The sequence below is a fragment of the Chelonia mydas genome, chromosome 1, assembly GCF_015237465.2.
Source record: "Chelonia mydas isolate rCheMyd1 chromosome 1, rCheMyd1.pri.v2, whole genome shotgun sequence".
NCBI lineage: Eukaryota > Metazoa > Chordata > Testudines > Cheloniidae > Chelonia > Chelonia mydas.
In genome coordinates, this window is record NC_057849.1 from 151,065,649 (window position 1) to 151,085,448 (window position 19,800).

Below are 19,800 nucleotides of genomic sequence, written 5' to 3' on the forward strand. Positions count from 1 at the left end.
ATTAAATAACTTATATTCTTTACTTATCTTTGTTACTTTTTTATTAATAATGCTACATTCATTATGACCTAAACTGGACATCAGAATCAGTCCATAAAGCTTTCCATAGGCATAAAAATAGGAATATCTGCTTGAATTGGATGCAGGAATGTGCTGCATGGTTCATTGGAATTTTTAACTTCACATTTCCAAAAGAGAGGGAAGGACATGTTTCCCTGTGTAATGCAATTGACACTGTCCAATCTAAAACCACTCTTATTCTTTAAAAAAAAAAATCAAGTATTAAATTTGATTGTATTGTTTGTACGTTCCCCAAAATGGCTGTTTCCCTCTCTTTATTGTAAACACATCTAATACCTTTGTAATGAATCATTTGGGGTTTTTGGAATTATCAAACTATTTCTGAAAAAATTAGTTTTGATTCTGTATGACTACTGACAACCATACAATGGGAACTATACCTCTACCCTGATATAAAGCTGTCCTTGGGAGTCAAAAAATCTTACCACGTTATAGGTGAAACCACGGTATATCGAACTTGCTTTGATGCACTGGAGCTTGCAGCCCCGCCCCCACAGAGCGCTGTTTTACCGCGTTATATCCGAATTCACGTTATATCAGGTTGCATTATATCGGGGTAGAGGTGTATTTTGAAAGACCCTTCCAGGAGATGCACTAGTGCTTTGCAGAACTGGGCCCCAAATCAGTGCAGGATCCTGATCTTTACATAAAGAGAATGACAACTGTTCCCTAGCAGGGACAAAAACCGCATTAAAAAATACATCCAGTAGCTTTCCTGTTTTACACTTGTAATTGACTATCTGCAGGAAACAAGAGCTGAATTATACACTTCGTCACACGCATCTAAATTGGTCACTACAAAAACTCCAATTTCAGATTTTTTTTCCTCTGAACTGTACACAAAAGTTTAGACACAAAAACTTAACTGGAATAGATCTACGTTGCTGTGGCATAGCAAAGATTGCACACGCTGTTCGTTTGAATTTGTATTTGATATTTTAGCTCACAAATGATATATACATGTCTGAGAGTTTCACAGATATTTACTTAGCAATGAAAAAAAAAGTTGGATTTCCATTCTCCACATTAGTGCTTCTGTTTACACCACAACATACTAGTCTATAGTTTATGTTCTGAACTTAGAAAACTATTGGAGAAAAAGTAATATTAAAAACATACACAAATAAGCTAATTAGACTTGTTGGTGATCTTTAAAGAGTAGGTGATTCAACAAAGAGTAGGTACAGTATACAGTTTTGGTTCTAGGAAAAATATGACCATAATTAAAAGGCTACAGTTACAGTTCAGACATCTCAGTTCATAGATCTATATCTTATGTTGCACGGATTATCCTGTAAATTAACAGGAATAAAAAGGCATTTTTGTTTCTGAACTCCTTTACCACTGGAATAAGTCTAAACAGATGAGTTTCCTAACACTGCAAAGAAGAGCTTTTTCTTAATATAGCTTTTAAAATAGACGTATATAAATGAATTCAATCAGTGGAATAGCAGAAAACACACTTTTCTGCTGTTCTGCCTACATGAGTAACTTTATAAAGAAAGAATCCCCGCTTGATGTATGATCTTTATTAGCTGAGAAACTAAAAGGGAAGGGATGACTTTCATTCCTTTGTATAGAGATCCTTCCTCTCTTTTGCCTTTAGACACGATTTAGTTAAGCCAGGGAAGAGATTCCAATAGAGGGAATGATAAATCACATGCTTAGTCTAAAAATAAGAACAACTCTTGAGAAAGAGGAGGAACATGTGAACAAATTTAACATATGGAAAAAGGCCAAGAAGTGGGAAGCACAATTTTTCATTCAACTGACATTTTGATTTGACAGTAAGAACTTCACAGCAGATCGTAAAATTCTTACTCAGCAGAAGATAATGGGTCAGAAAGTTTGTTCTGGTAGTCTCACTGACCCAAACCATTCCAAGGAGAACAAACTCTTTCTGACAGACTGCCAGTGAAACACAGAACATGACCTTCCCTGAGGCAAAACGGCACCATATCAATGCAGATGTACAAACTGCCTAATCTGCCTTACTGAAATAAAAAGCTTACTTAATTTTTTAAAAAGAATTTGTTCTGTGTTGTTTCAAGATTTTAAAGATTAAAATTTTTGTTTTGTATGACTTGTGTGAGCATATCTCCCCAAAGATTTAGCAATGGGTGGGGTCTTTTTCTCCCTTATTCAACATATTCCAGTAAAAAATTAAACTACATTCTGGTAGAATGGTGCTCTATTAAAACACTATCTTAATGTACCTTTCAACTGAACCTTTTCTGCCTCAATCTCACTCACAGAACTACCCAGGCTTTTGAAAAGAACTTCTGAGACACAAGAACACATGCTAGTCCTTTGCTACATATAAATCTTATACAGCATTCGTTACACCATTACTAGAATGCTTGTCCAGTTTTGGACTTTAAAAAGGATGTCAAAAAACTGAAAAGGTTTCAGAAAACAGCCACAAGAATTATTCAAGGGTGGTCCAGATTATGAGGGAACTGCCTAATGTTCCTTGTAGCACTTTAGGATCTGACCCAGCAGTTAGGTGTTCCCTGGTTAAAAATGAAAAGGTCTCAGTACCACTTTTATTTATCTGTTACAAAGTTTGGCTTCCCCATTCTGCAAAAAGGTATGTAAACTGAGAAAAACCTGTGATGGGGGTACATGTGGCCTGAAAGTTCGTACTTAGGTCACCGAAAGTGTTCCTGGATATGTAGGCCTTCTCAGGTAAAATAGCTGCATCTAGCTGCATGTTCTGCCAATAGCTATATTCCGTAATAGACAGTCACCCACCTCACTATCACATCAGCATAAAGGCCGAGATCAGAGAGGACCTGGATATTTGGGCTTTGCTCTCCAAGAATTTAAAGGGTTAGCATAAATTTTGGTATATATTTTTCTAGCTACTGATGTGCCCATAGGGAGAGGGAAGAAAAATACCTCCCACCAAAACAAAACACACCACTGTAAAACACAATTCTCCAATGGGGAGAGAATGAGAGCACAAAGCCACGTGACAGATGTTAGTCACATCATTTAATGGCCTACTGGAAGGCATTCAGATAGTACCGTGACAAATGCAGCCAGCTCCTCGTGTTTTCCATTCCAGTGGAATATTAAACTGTATTACACGGCTCAGCCACTAGTAGTACTGTGTAAAATACCCTATTTAAACAAACCTCAGCCATTCCTGGCAAAGCATTAAAGGATCTTATGATGGACACATCTGGTATGTAAAAGTAAGCACTGTAGCCAGTCCATATCTGGTACAGAAGAACATGACATGGTGTCAGGAGTAAACTAAGAACAGAAACAGAAAGAAAACAGCAACAAAGGTTGCAGACAAAAGGAAGAAAGATTGCAGGATCTCACCAACATACCTTTATTCGATGCACTGAGAACTTCAGCTTTGTCAAACCTTCAGAATGGGCAGACTGGAAAAAATATTTTGCAAGATTTCGTATTGCTACGAAGCTCCACAAGGAAACTGATGAAATGCAGATATCTTTTGATGTATTCTTTATACCTCAGAGAAATGTGGTTTATGAAAAAGCACGTTTTCACCAGAAAATTCAAGAACCGGGGGAAATGTTGAATGTTTTATAAGAGCTCTGCATACAATGGCTGAAAACTGTGATTTTGGGAATGCAAAACATGAAAATATCAGAGATAGGGTGGTTATTGGGTTAACAGATAAAAGCCTTTCACAGCAACTACAAATGAAGAGAGATGTTACCCTAGCCGCCACAGCTCTACCGGTAGCAAAGCTGTCAGAATTAGTCAAACCACAGAACAAAAGACAGGAGCAACTTGAAAAACCTGAAGCTAGCTTAGAAGCTATAAATAGATACTTGAGTGTTAAAAGTCATTATCATAACACCCCTAAGACAAGGAGTGAGAACTCCCAGGCTAAGAGGGACAAACTCCAGCCTACATGCACAAATTGTAGAAAAAGTCATATCCATAGAGATGATGCACATCCAGCCAGAGGCACATGGTGTAATAAATGCTTGAAATATGGGTGTTTTGCAGCTGTTTGCTACACAAAAGAAAGTCAGGGAGTTGACTAATATTACAAACAATCCAGAACCATTGTTTCTCTGATCTATCACTTGCAATGTCATAGAGCCTGCCTGGAGACTGAAACGGAATATTCATGGCAAGACTATTGGCTTCAAAATTGACTCAGGAGCTGAAATTTCACAGTCATGCCAGAAGGGACTTTCAATCACCTTCAACCCCACCCAGAGTTAAAGTCATCTGACACAGGTCTGACGAGCCCTGGAGGTATTCTGAACTGCACAGGCCAGTTCACCACAGAAACAGCTTACAAAGACTAGAACTATGCATTCAGAGTGCATGTGTTCAAAGGATCAAAGACCAACAATCTTTTCAGCCACAGTGTGGCAGCTATGAGGGGCCTAGTGAGAAAGGAGAAAGAACTTGATGGAGGATTTGATTATACTGAACTTTTGAAAGAAGATCCAGTATAGATCAACTTAAGAGGCAATGGTTGATCATGAAGTGTACAAGCAGTTCTATCAGAGACACACTGGAATAGATTAGTTGCAAACATATGTGAATTCAGAGGACATCACTACCTGGAAAAATAGTCCACAATGACCAAGTATATAGAAACAACATACTTTAAAGACATAATATGTTGCCCACTTTGGTATTCCAGAACAACTAATGATGGACAAAACCACAATTCACTGCAGCAAAATTTAACTCATTCCGAACATTAAACACAAGCGAATGGAGAGGCTGAGAGAGCTCTACAGACAGCAAAGAAAATCCTACAGCAGGAAGATCCATTTCTTGCTCTTCTGATCTACAAATCAACACCAATAGCAGATACTTGATATAGTTCAGCACAGTCCCTGATGAAAAGACAACTCAGAACTACTGTTTCAGCTCTGAAACAGAATCTATCTCCGAAGTGGTCCAATGTGAAGAGACTAGCCAAATCAGGTAAAAAGGCAAAAAGAGCCTATAAACACTTTTACAACAGACAACACTCAATCAGAGAACTGACAGCTCTAGAAACTGGTGACCAAGTTCATGTCAAACTCAATGGAGAAAAAGGAGGGACAACTTCAGCTGTTGTAAAGAAAAAGACTTCACTGCCCAGATCATATGTGATCGAGATCAACAGTGGAGAGTTCAACAGAAACTGCTGACATTTACAGTTTGTTCCTCAGAAAAAACCATCAGCAGAAAAAAAATCTACAGATGGTGGATGCAGAACAAGATGACGACTCAGATTCCAAACTGACTACAGCCAGTTGTTGCAACTAATGGACAGCCAGGTGACCCAAGTTATTACACGTTAGGGTTGTGTAATTAGAAAACCAGTATGATTCAGAGACATGTGAGAGACTGATTCATACTGAACCTCAAAGACAGCGTGATAGCGTAAAAAAGCGTAAATATTGTAAATGGTAGGAATGTAAAGCTTAAAGGAGGTGGTGTAATGGAATGCTAAACTGTATTACCCCGTTCAGCCCCTAGATGGCACTGTGTATAAAATACCTTAGTTAAACGGACCTCAGCAATACCAGACAGAGCACTAAAGGATCTTATGATGAACACACCTGGCATGTATAAGCAAGTCCATATCTGGTACAGAAGAACATGAGACCTGACATCCAATGATCTGCAGAAGTTTCATTTAAAGTATTGAGGCTACCACCTGGCTTGTGCGAGTTAATTTCAAATAAGGGTTGCATCATAATCTTCTTATGCATGAAAAGGATTTGCTCCACTTCCTCATCTGTTAGGGAATCACTGTCCTAAGCAAATACTAAGACTTTGGTAAAAAGGTCTCAGAATACATCACTTTAAAAAGGAGTATAAATCTGCATAATTCAAATTTTGAAGACAAAATATAAGTCAGACATCAATAAAAGAGCCATGTTGTTCTGTGAATCAGAATGTTTTTAACTCTATATCCATTTATTCAATGTGTAAACTCACAAACCAAGTCATTAATCACTTGTGCAAAAAAAATCGCATTTTTAAAAGTCACACTATGCAGTATGATAAACTATAATAGTTGTATTTTAATATCAAGTCTTCCTTGAGTAATTTCTTACATTTACCACTTATTAAATTCATTTTTTCTTGTTTGTAACAAAATCAAAAGTAAGCAGGATACACAAAAAAGAAGCAAATACTACACAGTGAATTTAAAATTCTATCAAAAATGGAGAAATATTTAGCTATTAAAGAAGAAAATATATTCAAATTTCTACTGTAAAAATACTTACATCTAGTAGTGTGTGAAGATGCTGATCCTGAAAAACACTGTGTAGAAAATCTAAATCTTTTTCACTGCAGTCTGTAAGTGCATGGATTTCCTCCAGGCTGTCCAGCACCTGTGAGACTGCTCCTGCAGGCAAACAAGCAGAAAAATAAACCAGTAGAGCAAAGACTCATGGTAAACTGACCTTTGGAACAGGAATCTCACACTTCATTCACTGTGACTATCTAAAACAGGATTTTAAAAAGGCTAGAACCTTTATTGAAGAACACACTGAATGAATTTAATGTTATTTAATAGTACAGTATATATCTTCATTTATTCACAAGTAACAGTTTAAGAGAGCTCTAAGAATGTCTTTGTATTTTTAAAAATCAGGTAACAATAGGGATGGATGTTTAGGTGAATTACCAGAATGCTCACACTGCACTGCTTCATTTTACAACCTACAGTTCTTCTTGAGTTTTTCTATAATTAGCTGAAAATATCTGCAGATTTGACACTTTATCCAGCTGTTTATCTAGAAAAAAAGTGTATGAACATAAACTGTGAACCGGTAAATGAGGAACAGCCGAATAATCATTGGTCAATCCCAATCATTTGCATTGTCATTCTATATTTCCCTCATTTCTCCTCAAAATGTTCATTTATGCTGCTTGCTTTTATAGTCTTATTTGCCAACATACAGTAGTGAACATACAGAATGTGTAAAAAAGTCTGAATTTTTAAAATGTATATTCAATTAAAAAAGGGTTGTCTTAAAATTTTCTCTTTTTCAGTAATGTTAAAAATCAATTAGTCCATCTTTTTTCTCCTAAAAATATCCTTGAAAAACTGGGATCATTCATAGTAGAACATGCAAAAGACTACTTTAAGAATTTCTAGGCTCAATGGACAAAAAGTGGGAAAAGTAGTGGTATAAGGAACCTCATATCACAGTAAGTGCAATTATTAACAAGATTTTTCCTTACAGTTTTCCACGCAAGAGAATAGTGAGAGGATTACATTATTCACTTTTTGAAATAAATGGAAGATATTACTTTGTAGGGTTTCCAGTAATGGCTTATCAACAATTCCTTGGATGTCTGAAAGTTCCAGACCTCCTTACCCTGTCCAACAATACTTGCATCTCCCATACATCCATCTCTCTGAACAACTGTTTTTTTGTTTATTGTTTTTCGGGGGAGGGGAAATCCACGACCCCCAAGGACTTCTCCCCCACCATAAATCTGGAAAGTGAGTGATTAAGAGATGTGCAGATGGCTCCTCTGACGCCCCAAATCAATGCATGTGTGTTCTATTCTACTTAGGCTTTTAAACTATGCCTTCTGCCATGGTATCTAAGTGTCCATCTTGCCATGCTACTGAATATATGTGCTCCCCCCAAACTTGCCTGCAAAAGAGTTGAGGCAGTAGAGCAGCATGATCGCAGGCATCAGAAAACTATTTCTGAATCTTCTACATCAGAGAAAATGATGGGTTTACCACAAAAAGATGTGTCTACAAACATGTCTAACATGTATAGTTTGGAAATTGGGTCAGAAGTCTTATGAGATTCAAGATCTTTTATTAGAATACCTGGTTTCACAAGAGCCATAAATACTGTGAAAGGAGCCCCTCTCATAGTATTTCCACTTTTCCCCAAAACTAGAAAATGGAGAGAAGAATGAAAATTAGAAGCACACAATGTTAACTCAGCTTCATCAGACCCTAAACAATGGTTGAGATTTGAGAGAGTTACTGAAGAAGTGTAACAGGGTCTACAAACCCCATACTGAGCATAGACAGTCTCCTGTTTACAAGCAAGCAGCTTGATCACACCCCTACGCAGCTGCTAGAGCTGCCAATCACTGAGCTGCAGGCAATAGAAGAAACAAGACCGCTATAAAGGGGAGAGTACAGACAAGGAAAGGGAGACAGAAGGGCCTGGGATAGCAAGGTGGTGACAGCTTTATACCAGGCTGCCTCCAGGCGACCGAAGGGAACTACAAGCCCAAAAAGTGAAGGGCTGACAGGATTAATTAGAGATGAGGGTCCAGGAACTGACCTGACAGAGCAAACTAAGGCGAGCCAGTCAGGAGAAACTGAGGCTCATCGAGAGACCACCCCAAGAGGTGGTGACAGGAAGGTTCGGGTGGATTTTTATTTTATCTGAATTAGTTCACCAATCCCTAGAAAGAGTCAGTCTGTCTCTTTACCATATGGAAAGCACCCTTAAACATTTTAAAACAATTTTTATCAAGATGGTGGTGAAGGACCCAGAACATGTACACCAAAGCCTATCTACACTAGCAGTCCACCAGTAGCAGAAACAGCACAGGGGTAGTGCAGACAGGGTTCAGGTATTTTCACTGCCAGTTTACCTAACCATTTATTTCTGGCTTTTTGGAGAAGGTTAAAATTATACTCCTGGAGATAATGAGTGGAAAGGAACTTTCTGTAGTTGATTAACTCAACTCAACCTCCCAGTGAATTAGTTTGTGTTTGAATGTTTGTTTTTTAACACTGCTGGCTTATTATGCTATCGTAAGATTATAAGGGTCCTCCTAAATCTCTTTTATAGATCTGTTTTTACTATTACTTAAATTTAAAGAAATAAATAAAAGATAAATATCACTAGAACCTGAATCCTATTTACAATACAATTTCCATAATTACTACACCCAGTGGAGTTACACTACTGGAGAAGTACAGACCCCAATTTTCCTAGTGTAGATGTAACCTGTGTGCTACAGCTACCCTCCATCAATAACCTTGAATCTACATTGTCATTAGAGTGCTGTTGGAACAGGAATTTCTGTCATCCAGAAAATTTCTCACGTCTTGAAATTCTTGTCATTCAGAACTGGAACAAAAGTTGGACATATGAAATTTTCCATGTAAGGGTCTGTAACGGGGCATACAAGCCTCTACACAAGGCAGGATGGGGTTAATGGACTACAGAAGGACAATTAGCCCCAGTTAAAACACCTGTAGCAGAAAGTAGGCCTCCAGGGAGGGGCTTAAAAAGAAAAGCCCTGCTCATTTGGAAGGGGCAAGCAGAGAGAGCAGATGGAAAGCACTGTGGAAGAAAAAGCTAGGTAGGCCCAGGGACTGGGGAAGACTTATGCCTAGTAGAGTTACCAAAGGAATTTAGTTTATGTTGCTTTACACTTGTTTTGGACTTTGATTGTCCTGGAAGGAGTAGAACTGTCAGAGACCTAGCCTGAAGGCTGAGTCTTTGTAACCCAGAAGACAGAGCATAGGCAGAGCAGGACCAGCTGGGAAACTGAAGCAAGTGATTGCTGTACCACACAATGCCAGAAGGGGGCGCTCTGGTAAAGACATGCAGTAACACATGGTGGAGAATGCAAATAGTTGATCAGCCCCTGAAATTGAGGGGAAACTGATGCTTGCGAGTACTGACTGACACCCCTCCCAACCTGGGCAATTAGGAAAGATGTAGGAGTTGGTACCACTGGTAACTGTGCAGTAGCAGTAGACAGCCGTGCTACAGTGGCAGCAGGAACAGCACAAAAAGACACAGATGCTGCTCCTGCAATTGATGGAGAGCCTGCAGAAACAGCAAGAGGCACAATTTGCCACTCAACAACCATAGCAGGAGGCCCATTTCCAGCAACAAGAGTGGCTACAGAAGCAGCTTGACCAAGTTGCTTCGGGGGCTTGGGCTGGTACTGGAGAGAGTAGCTTGGGCAAACTGGTCCCTCGCCTGGCAACAACAGTGGGGCCAGAGCCTGACCAGGAGGATCTTTCTCTGTACCTTTGAACAAGTGGCCAGTGCAGTGGGCTGGGAAGAGTCTACCTGGAAGGCCCCCAGAGCACCATTTTGGATGTGTGAGATGCAAGCAACCTACTGCATGGTTACTGACAAACAGGCAGGCTCCTATCCTGTGGTAAAGGCTGTTCTCTTGGATACATGGGGACTGACAGTGGAAGTGTACCAGCTTTTTTATGGGCTGAACCATTCCTGCAGAGAGCACAACCAAGGGTACTGGCTCAGAGGTTATGGGCATAATCGTCATGCAGTGAAATCCCAGAGACTTGTTCCACAGGGAAAATTGTGGACCAAGTGGTCCTAGGACAGTTCTTGAAGGTTCTATCCATGGGAGGCCAAAACTAGGTAAGGCAATTCTAGGGTGCCTCAGCAGGTGAGGCCCCCGAGTGGGAAGAAATCTCTTTTGACGCCAAAGGAACCAAGTGGCCTGAATGGTATGGCAGACTAGGAATGGCCCCTGGGGAGACCAGAAGAGGAGATATCCCAATCTGGGGAATTGCAGGGTAGACCTCAATGGGAGAGGGTCCCTGAGTAGGCCAAAATGGGGGGATGCATAGGAGCTACCAAGGCCCCAGTCACTCCTACAATCTAGCAGAAGCACGTCTAGGTGTGGTCAAGGAAGTCCAATGGTATGCTTCAGATGCTCAAGCATAGGAATATCACACAAGAATATGATTACCTGGGCTGTTCTTACAGCCACGTTTGTGGCCTGGGGTCCTCTCCGAATGGCAATGGGACTCAGTGGTATGTGGTACCAATTTGGCTGCAGACATGCCAGTGAAATATCTCATGAACTCAGGTTGCAGGCACACTCTTGTTTGCGGAAAATGGAGTTTTGGTAAAGAGGATGGACTGGCATCTCCCCATGCATGTTGCTTGTGGCACATGGTGAGAAAATGTCTACCACCACCCATGGCAGAGGTTGAGCTGGGAGTACAGGGCTGGAGAGGATAGTAAAGGATCTTCCATGGCTTGTGAGCTTTGGAAGTGACTGGCAAGGTTTCCCAGCCCTGATGTAGAGAAAAGTAGCACCCAAGCTGGTGGAAAGGAAAGGTGTCATAAATCCAGAGCAACAGCTTAGAAAATCAGTGGCCCATCGGAAGAGGAGTGGAGGAAGTGGGAGGTTCAAGTTCAGACTGCTGATGGGGCAGAGGGAAAACCCTTCATCATCTTAAAAATGTACAGAAACAGCTGAAAGATTGCCAACAAAAGCTGGAGAACATAAGCACCTCCCAGGAGAAGATCATTAAACAGATGACAAAGCCGAAACAAGAGTTAGCACAATCTAGGGTCTAGGCCAGGGGTGGGCTAACTACAGCCCGCAAGCTCCCGCTGGGGAGCAGGGTCAGGGGCCACACCAGCAGCTCAGCCCCGCTCTGGTTCTCCAGCCAGGGCACTGGGTTGGGGGCCAGACCATGTGGCTCGGCCCCGCTCCCGCTCTCCAAACCCCTCGATCCCATCCCGGAGTACCCTCCTGCATCCCAAACCTCTCATCCCCAGCCGAACCTCAGAGCCCGCTCCCCCAGCTGGAACCTGCCCTTCCCACGCACCTGCCCCAGCCCTGATCCCTCTCCCGCTCTCCGAACCCCTCGGTCCCAGCCCACAGCACCCTCCTACACCCCAAACTCCTCATCCTCAGCCCCACCCCAGAGCCCGCACCCCCAGAGCCCACACCCCAACCCCAATTTTGTGAGCATTCATGGCCCGCCATACAATTTCTATTCTCCGATTTGGCCCTCTGGCTAAAAAGTTTGCCCATCCCTGGTCTAGGCGGAGTATGGGAAACAGTACTGCTTGATGCTGGAGCAAGAATTAGCTAGGCTCCAGGCAGGGAAGAATGCCAAGGAGTGGAATCTTATGACAGAGACTGATCATACAGTGGGGATCTGGACAGTACCTCATGCAGAAGCAGGAGCTATGTGGGTCACTACAGCCCCTCATAAGCAGGCTAGGGCCTATGTGGGTGGCTGAGGTGAAAGTAGTGTTCACTTGTGGAAGGGGAGTCAGGGGACAGCCCCTCTGCAAGAACAACTCATGGCCACAGAACATGCTCCACAAGCAACCCTGAGAGAAAAAGAACAGCTGACTGGAACATCAGGCAACTCAGGGAGTGGTCATCTGCCCATGATGGTTAGTTAACCTGAAGGAGAGTTGGAGACTGAGTGTGGAAATCTCAAAACCCCAGGAAAAGAAACATACAGAGCCTGTTAGGTACACTCTTAAGAGGGTGGGTGTGTAATGGGGCACACAAGCCTCCATGGAGGTCAAGAAGGGGTTAATGCACTATTGAAGGCCCTATTAGCCCAAATTAAGATATCTGGAACATGAGGTAGGCCTCCAGGAAGGAGCTTAAAAAGCAAGCCCTGCTCACTTGAAGACGGCGTGACTTGAAGAGTAGACGTGGTGGAACGTTCCGATAATGCAGAACTAGCATTTTCTGACAGAAAACTGTTCAACTGTAAAATTTTCAATTAGCTCCGACTGTCATACTGCCATACAAATTGGAACCTGTAAGATCACTTCCATCCCCTGGACTGCTCCGACCCAACAACACACTTAAACACAGGCTGAAGTGCTTTGCTGGATTAGGGCTTAGACGACTAACAGGTTTGTCTATGTTCAGTTTCTATGAAAATATACAGGTGTGACTATGGAGGAAAGGCTGTAATTCTCATGTGATATTGTTAAAAGAACCTTCTGTACCTCTAAAGAATGGTTACATACCTTACAGTAACTGTGGTTCTTTGAGATATTGTAGTCAGTGTGGATCCCACTTTAGGTGGGCATGTGCCTCATGCTTGCAAGATGAGATTTTTTTTAAATAGCAGTGTCCACTGGGTCTGCACATGCACTCCATACTTTCATTTGAGGGCATAAAAAGGCAGGCTGGCTGCAACCCTCCCTCATTTCTCTTGAACTTCAAAGCCTGTGTTGCTGAGGACTCCAAAAAACAGGGATGGAGGTCAGGTTGTGGGATCCATACTGACTACATCTCAAAGAACCACAGCCACTGTAGAGTAAGTAAACATTCTTTCTTCTTTGAGAATATATCCATATAGATCCCACCATGCGTGACTGGAAAACAGTATCTTCTCTGGATGGTGGGATTAAGATGCGCCAGTCTCAGTCAAATGATGACTGGAGTACTTCTCTCCAAAATTTGGCATAAGAACTAGTCACCATATCATCAGTGTAATGCTTGTAAAAGTCACCTTTATATATCTCAGATACTGGCACATTTTTGAAGCAGGCTGAAGACACAGCCTGTGTCCCAGTGGAGCGCACCCTGACATTCACTAGCTAACTGATAGTAGGTGGAAATACTTTGTGACCCACAGAGAAATTCTCTGTGATGAGATCTGGCTTGACCTTTTGATGAGCCAGATATAGCAAGAAAGCAATGAGGAGACAGTCTAAAGGACTTGGTCCTGCCCAGGTAATAGAGAAAGGCTATCGGAACATCCGAAGAAAAGTAGCTTCTTTTCTTCCTGAAGCCACACTTGATGCCAGGGGAGGACTGGAATGTTAATCATAGAATATTAGGGTTGGAAGAGACCTCAGGAGGTCATCTAGTCCAACCCCCTGCTCAAAGCAGGACCAACCCCAACTAAATCATCCCAGCCAGGCCTTTGTCAAGCCAGGCCTTAAAAACCAAAAAGGAAGGAGATTCCACCACCTCCCTAGGTAACCCATTCCAGTGCATCACCACCCTCCTGAATCAACTGGTTCAGATGAAACTCCAGGACACCTAAGGGATGAACTTGGAGTGTTGTCTCATTACCATCTTGTTCCTACTAAAGGATGTGTGAGGAGATTTGACTATGAGGACCATGGCACTTGCTGGCATTCAATGCTGAGGTGACGGCCACTAGAAAGACGTTTGAGGGTAGGGTGATGTAATCAAACAGTCTAACAGCAGCTTGAATGAAAGCTATAAGAGCTTCAGGAGGAAGATGTTGAGATTCTACATAGGAATCAGGTCTCTAACAGGTGAGCAAGCATTCAGAAGGCCCTTAAGGAATCTCGATACTGACTAATGCCATTCCTGCCACAAGGGTGCCTGAGCCCTATGGGGAGGGCTGGCAGGCCTTTCAGTGATGTCAACCTTGGTCCTCAGAGGAAAGGTTTTTTGCTTGAAGGTGGTGAGAACATACAGCCTGGCGATGGAGAGAACAGCTAGACCTCCCCATAGGCAGTGCTGAGGAACACAGTGCTCTCGGTAGCAGGGTCTGCTGTCTCAGACTGGCAGCTGTCTCAGTACTGATGATGGTCATATTTTCCTGGTGGCTCATCTTCTGTTATAGGTATCGATGCCGAGGGGTGCATTGCCGGAGTCACTGCAGGCTCGCCAGCCCTCAATGTCATGTAGGGCTTGGTGGCTTTGTCCCCTGAGGCTTTAGGTGGTCTGTCTTTATGAGAGGATACTGAGATGTGCCTGGTGTGTCTGCCTCTTTGTTTGGAGCAGCCCGTTTCGTGTCAGACTTCAGTATCAGAGGCATCTGTGGTACTGGTATGGTCTGATTTGGTGCCAGGGTAACAGTGCTGATGTTTGTGTTTGTGCCAGGTCTTTCCTTGGCATCATCTTCTCTGCACTTGTCTTCAGAGATGCTTGTCTGAGAGATGGTGTGTTGGATGAGCCTGGCTTTTCTGCTACCTGGACCATGGAGCTCGTCTCCTCAGGATCTGATGATACCTTTATAGATTGCTCCAATAAATGAAGATTCCACTGTGTGTCTTGCAATTTGTGGGTTCTCATGGAGAATGAAAGGCACACTTAACATCTACTCGGTATGTGGCATTCTCCTAAGCAGAAGAGCTGTTGCTGTATCCATCTTTCAATGGAATTAGCCCACTGCAGGACAGGCAGGGCTTGAAACCCAAAGGTTCTGAATCTACCATTTTGAGAAATCCTGTATGGGGGAGAGCCTGTACTGGGGGTCCGAGTATCAACCTTCAGTCCAGATGCATTCATATTGTTCACGGTAGGTACATGTCCAAGAATCAGAAGACTTCTGAGGGTTTTTTATGAAGAGTTTAAAGAAATTTAGCCAAAGCTAAGACCTAGTGCGTCAGACGTGCCAGTTTGTGTCCCCCTCTGCCCTTTATGCCCTCGTACAGGAGCATGAGGTGGCACAGAGTGCATGAGTGGCCCCAACAGACATGGTTATTAAAAAAAATTTGATCTTGTGCATGAGATGCACATGCACCTAAAATAGGATCCACATGGATGCATACTCGAAGAAGAAAAAATGATTAATACTTATTTGAAAACTTCAAACCCTTTCTCTGGTAATACCAACTTTTCTGTTAAATAGTGAGCAGATAAACATTTTACTATAAAAAAGTGAATAGTGTTTTCTTCATTAACCCAATGATTTATTTTACCTTTTACATCCAGTTCAGCAACGTATTTAAGCACATGCTTAAGTCAATCCCTTCTTAGTAAAAAAACAAACACATGCTTAACTTTAAGCATGTGTTTAAGTTTAATTGAATTCCACATTCTTAAGTGATTTGCTGGATTTGGGCCTGAATTGGGTAGGCAGAGGAGGATACGCAATATTTGTACTTCTGCTGCTGGAAAAGGATATAAATATTTTAATAGAGGAGGAGCTAAGAAGGAGAATATTCATTTCTATTCATCCAGGTCAGGAACTCTGCTTCCAACAATTTTATTTAAAAAAAAAGTAGACCCTTCCAACTGTGCACTTGGGTGGTATCCTTATGATAACTGTGACACTCTGTCCCATATTCATCACAGTGGTATAATCATGATATGATTATGACATAATTATGATGCATCTTGTGCAAATGTGTCATGTGAAGCGTCTATGGAAAAGTTATGATTTGATGAATATGATTAATTTATTTGTATGAATGTATCATTTTTGTATCTAGAGTTATGAATATTGACTAGGTATTTCTATAGCAAATGTGCTTACTCCTTGGTAACACTCAAAGGTTCGTTTGCACTCAGGCTAGTCAGCACATCATGAATGGCCTAGTCAAGTGGAATGATCATTAACAAAGACAATGGGCCATGGAAAGGCTTTTCCTCACCTGGCAACACTTCAGCCAGCCTATGAATAATGGCTGCTATGACTCAGTGATGCATCCAAGGGCATGTGACCAGACCACATGATACTGAACTCCATTTTGGTACCATTTTGGTACATTTTCCACAAACTGGGCTGGGAACCCAGCTTGGAACAAAGGGGTTCTCACCATATGGAAAAACTATAAAAGAGGGAAGTGACATCACCAAGGGGCCTCACTTTCTCCACAACTCGACACCTGAAGATACCTCTGGAGGAACACAGACTTTGAACTGGGGAAGTGCTGGTCCCAGGCGGGAAAGAAGGAAACCCTGCCTGTGTATGAAACATCAACAAACTGCTTGCACTATCTATCTGGGTGAGACACTGATTCAAATCCTGTGTAGTATATTAAGCATAGATTGCATTTTTGTTTACTTGCCAAGTAATCTACTTCGTTCTGTTTGCTATCACTTATAATCATTTAAAATCTACCTTTCTGTAGTAAATAAATGTTTTATCTTAACCAGTGTGTTTTTGAGTGAAGTGTTAGGAAATCTTAGCTCTGTTAACACAGGCGGGTACATACTTCCCCTCATCGAGGGGGGAGTGGATTAATTAATGATCTTGCATCATACAAATCCCTGTGCAGTGCAAGACAGTATAATTCTGGCTTTATACTCCAGTAGGGGTGCAAGACTGGGGAGCTGGGAAATTGGTTGGTGTCCCCATTGTTGGTTCATGAGTGGCTTAGGTAAAGCATTCAGGTGACTCAGTTGGGTGTGTGGAGCCACCTGCTGTTGTGTTGGGTGATAACAGAGCCCAGAGAGGCTGGCTGTGTGTCACCAACAGAGCAGAGAGAGAGGCCAATCCACCTGAATAGTTATGGGAAACAGCAGTTCCAACAGCTTCCTAGCTTCATCCCAGGGTACAGCCTGTCACACTAACCTATAAGGTCCTGATCCTACCAATGGAACTTGATGGGCAAAACCTGGTACCTGTGTGGAGCACCACTTACTTCAAAATCTTCAGTGGGGTTCTGCATGGGCGTAGGGGTAAGCCAATATGGTTCCCTTTGTAGGATTGGAGAGACAAAATCTCTTTTGCAGTCAGAATGCTGCACAAATGTTCCACCTTAAAACAATCTTCTATATTTGTTGGTCACCAAGTTTATTGTTTTACACTGTTCTATTAAAGTACCTTTCCCATTTACTAGTTTACGCACTTAAAAGCATCTAAATTGAATTGCAATTGTTCTTTACTATTTGCAAGAAATCCAAATTTGGTATTAGCAGAGGATATTTGACATTTTCTGTTGTTCAAATAATTCACTTATTTCTGAACATAGCGGGTTTCAAAACCTAATGCTTGCACTAATCCACTGCTAATCATTACTAGTTGGAATATTTTTTTCTTTGGGGAAAAAAAAAGTACTTTCTGCCTCTTTTGTTATAATTCTATCCTGATTCTACCTATGTATAGTAAGTCTACAAAAACTTTACTTCCTGTAAGTTTGATTTTTCAAAAGCTTTCAGCTATTTCTCCCATCACTTTTACAGCTTATTCACATGGTATCTTTTGTCCTTTACCCTACTTGAACAGTGAAAAGGAATTTCAGTTGTAACCCAGTCATTGATTTCTTCATAGTCGTTTCTGTGTATTTCCTATATATTACATAATTATATACAAAAAGCTAATGGAATGAGAAGTATTTTAAGTACAGAAACAAACACACACAGGTATCTTAGGCTCCCACAACCTTAACTGTGACCCCTGGCATGTTTGCATTACAATGGGTACTTTCATTATTTGGTTATGCAATATATGTGAATATAGTGCTACAAAATAATATATATAAAAGCCTCTAGAATTACAGAAAAGCATGTAGTTTAAATATACACAAATACCCACATCCTAGACCCCAGCATGCAGCCTGAGTGGCTGGGCTGTACATCATAGGCAGAAGAAAAGTCCTCCAAACTTAACAGTGCAGTCAGAGTGGTAATACTGGCCCTATCTCTGCCTCTAAAGAGTCACTTTTCTTAAAGCCAATACTTTTCTGTTGCTCTGCCTAGCCTCAACCCTTGAGTATTTCAGATTTAATGATATTGTGATCAAATCCTCAATGTTCTCCAGCTGTAATTTTATTTATCATATTGCACCTGGCTCATTTTCTAGGCTAATAACTATAACAGACTTTGGCTGGGTAAGCTGCCCAATGAACTGTATTAGAGACTTTCTAGCAATATCCCTGCAAAACAGGCTTCTGCTTCTTATGTTTTGTCTGGCTCATTTTCCACTGAATAGCTGAGTAATTAAAATTCCCCATGATCAAAGTTCTGATTTCTTACAAGACCATCATACGTCAATCTATTTTCTCTAAGAAGAATTGACTAAGAAAAATTAGTCAAAAATTGCTCTACAGGCAGACTTGAGAGAGAGCAGGGAACAATTAGGTTTCAGTCAGCCATTAAAAGAAAAAAAAAACCACTTGGACCACTAACATGCTAAAAGACAGAGGCAGGCCAAAACTGTCTTTCAGCTCTACCCCATGAAGCCTGAAAGTGGGGAAAAGTGCTACTTTCTCTTGATTTAACATTGTTCCCTAGTAAGGGGTCATTGGGAATTGAGGCAGATGCATCCTTCTCAGTGCATGACTGTGGGATTTGCTTGCACAGTAGTTTGTGTGATATTGCAGGGCCTTTAACATCTTGATATTTGTCATGCCTGTTTAACAGCAAACAGACATGGACAGGTAAGAATAACTCTCATAAGTAATGAAAGATGTCTGTGATTGTCACAGGTTACCTGGCCCTTTAAGGGGAGTCAGGCTCAGCCTTGTCTGTGACCTAGCAGTTAGCCCCTGATATGGACTCAATTTAGGGTTGCCAGGCGTCCGGTTTTTGACTGGAACGCCCAGTTGAAAAGGAACCCTGGTGGCTCCAGTCAGCACTGCTAACCGGGCCATTAAAAGTCCAGTTCGTGGCGCAGCGGGGCTAAGGCAGGCTCCTTGCGGCTCCCGGAAGTGGCCTGCATGCCTGGCTCCTAGGCTCAGAGGTGGCCACGGAGGCTCTGCGTGCTGCCCCATCGCGAGCGCCAGCTCTGCAGCTCCCATTGGCCGGGAACCTACAGAGTCCACTGACCCCTCTGCATAGGAGCTGGACATGCTGGCCACTTCCCGGAGCCACCTGAGGTAAGCGCTGCCCAGAACCCGCACCCTGAACCACCTCCCGTGCCCCCTGCCCCAGGTCAGAACCCTCCCCCCCGCATCCTAACTCCCTCCCAGAGCCCGCACCCCAACCCCCTGCCCTGAGCACCCTCCTGCACTCTGAACCGCTCCGCCCCAGTCCAGAGCCCCTCCTGCACCCCAAACCCCTCATCCCCAGCCCCTCTCCAGAGCCCACACCTCCAGCCAGAGCCCTCACCCCTTCCTGCACCTCAACTCCCTGCCCCAGCCCGGAGCCCCCTCAACCCCCAATTTCTGGTCCCACCTCGGAGCCCGCACCCCCAGCCCAGAGCCTGTAACCCCTCCCACACCCCACACCCTTCCCCAGCCCAGTGTAAGTGAATGAGCGTAGGGGAGAGTGAGCGATGGAGGGAGGGGGACAGAGTGACTGTGGGGGCAGAACCTCAGAGTAGGGGCGGGGCCTTGGGGCAGGGGTGTTCAGTTTTGTGCAATTAGA

The 19,800-nt window shown here is 42.5% G+C and overlaps 1 protein-coding gene across 18 annotated transcripts in view; it reads right to left on the reverse strand.

Annotated features, from left to right (window-relative positions):
• CASK (calcium/calmodulin dependent serine protein kinase) overlaps positions 1-19,800 on the reverse strand; it is a 420,858-nt gene that overhangs the window by 97,170 nt on the left and 303,888 nt on the right. For all 18 annotated transcript variants that reach the window (XM_037902700.2, XM_037902680.2, XM_037902719.2 and 15 more), the window contains one exon: positions 6,315-6,436. In XM_037902700.2, coding sequence (XP_037758628.1) covers positions 6,315-6,436 — 122 coding nt within the window. The remainder of the gene's footprint in view (positions 1-6,314; positions 6,437-19,800) is intronic.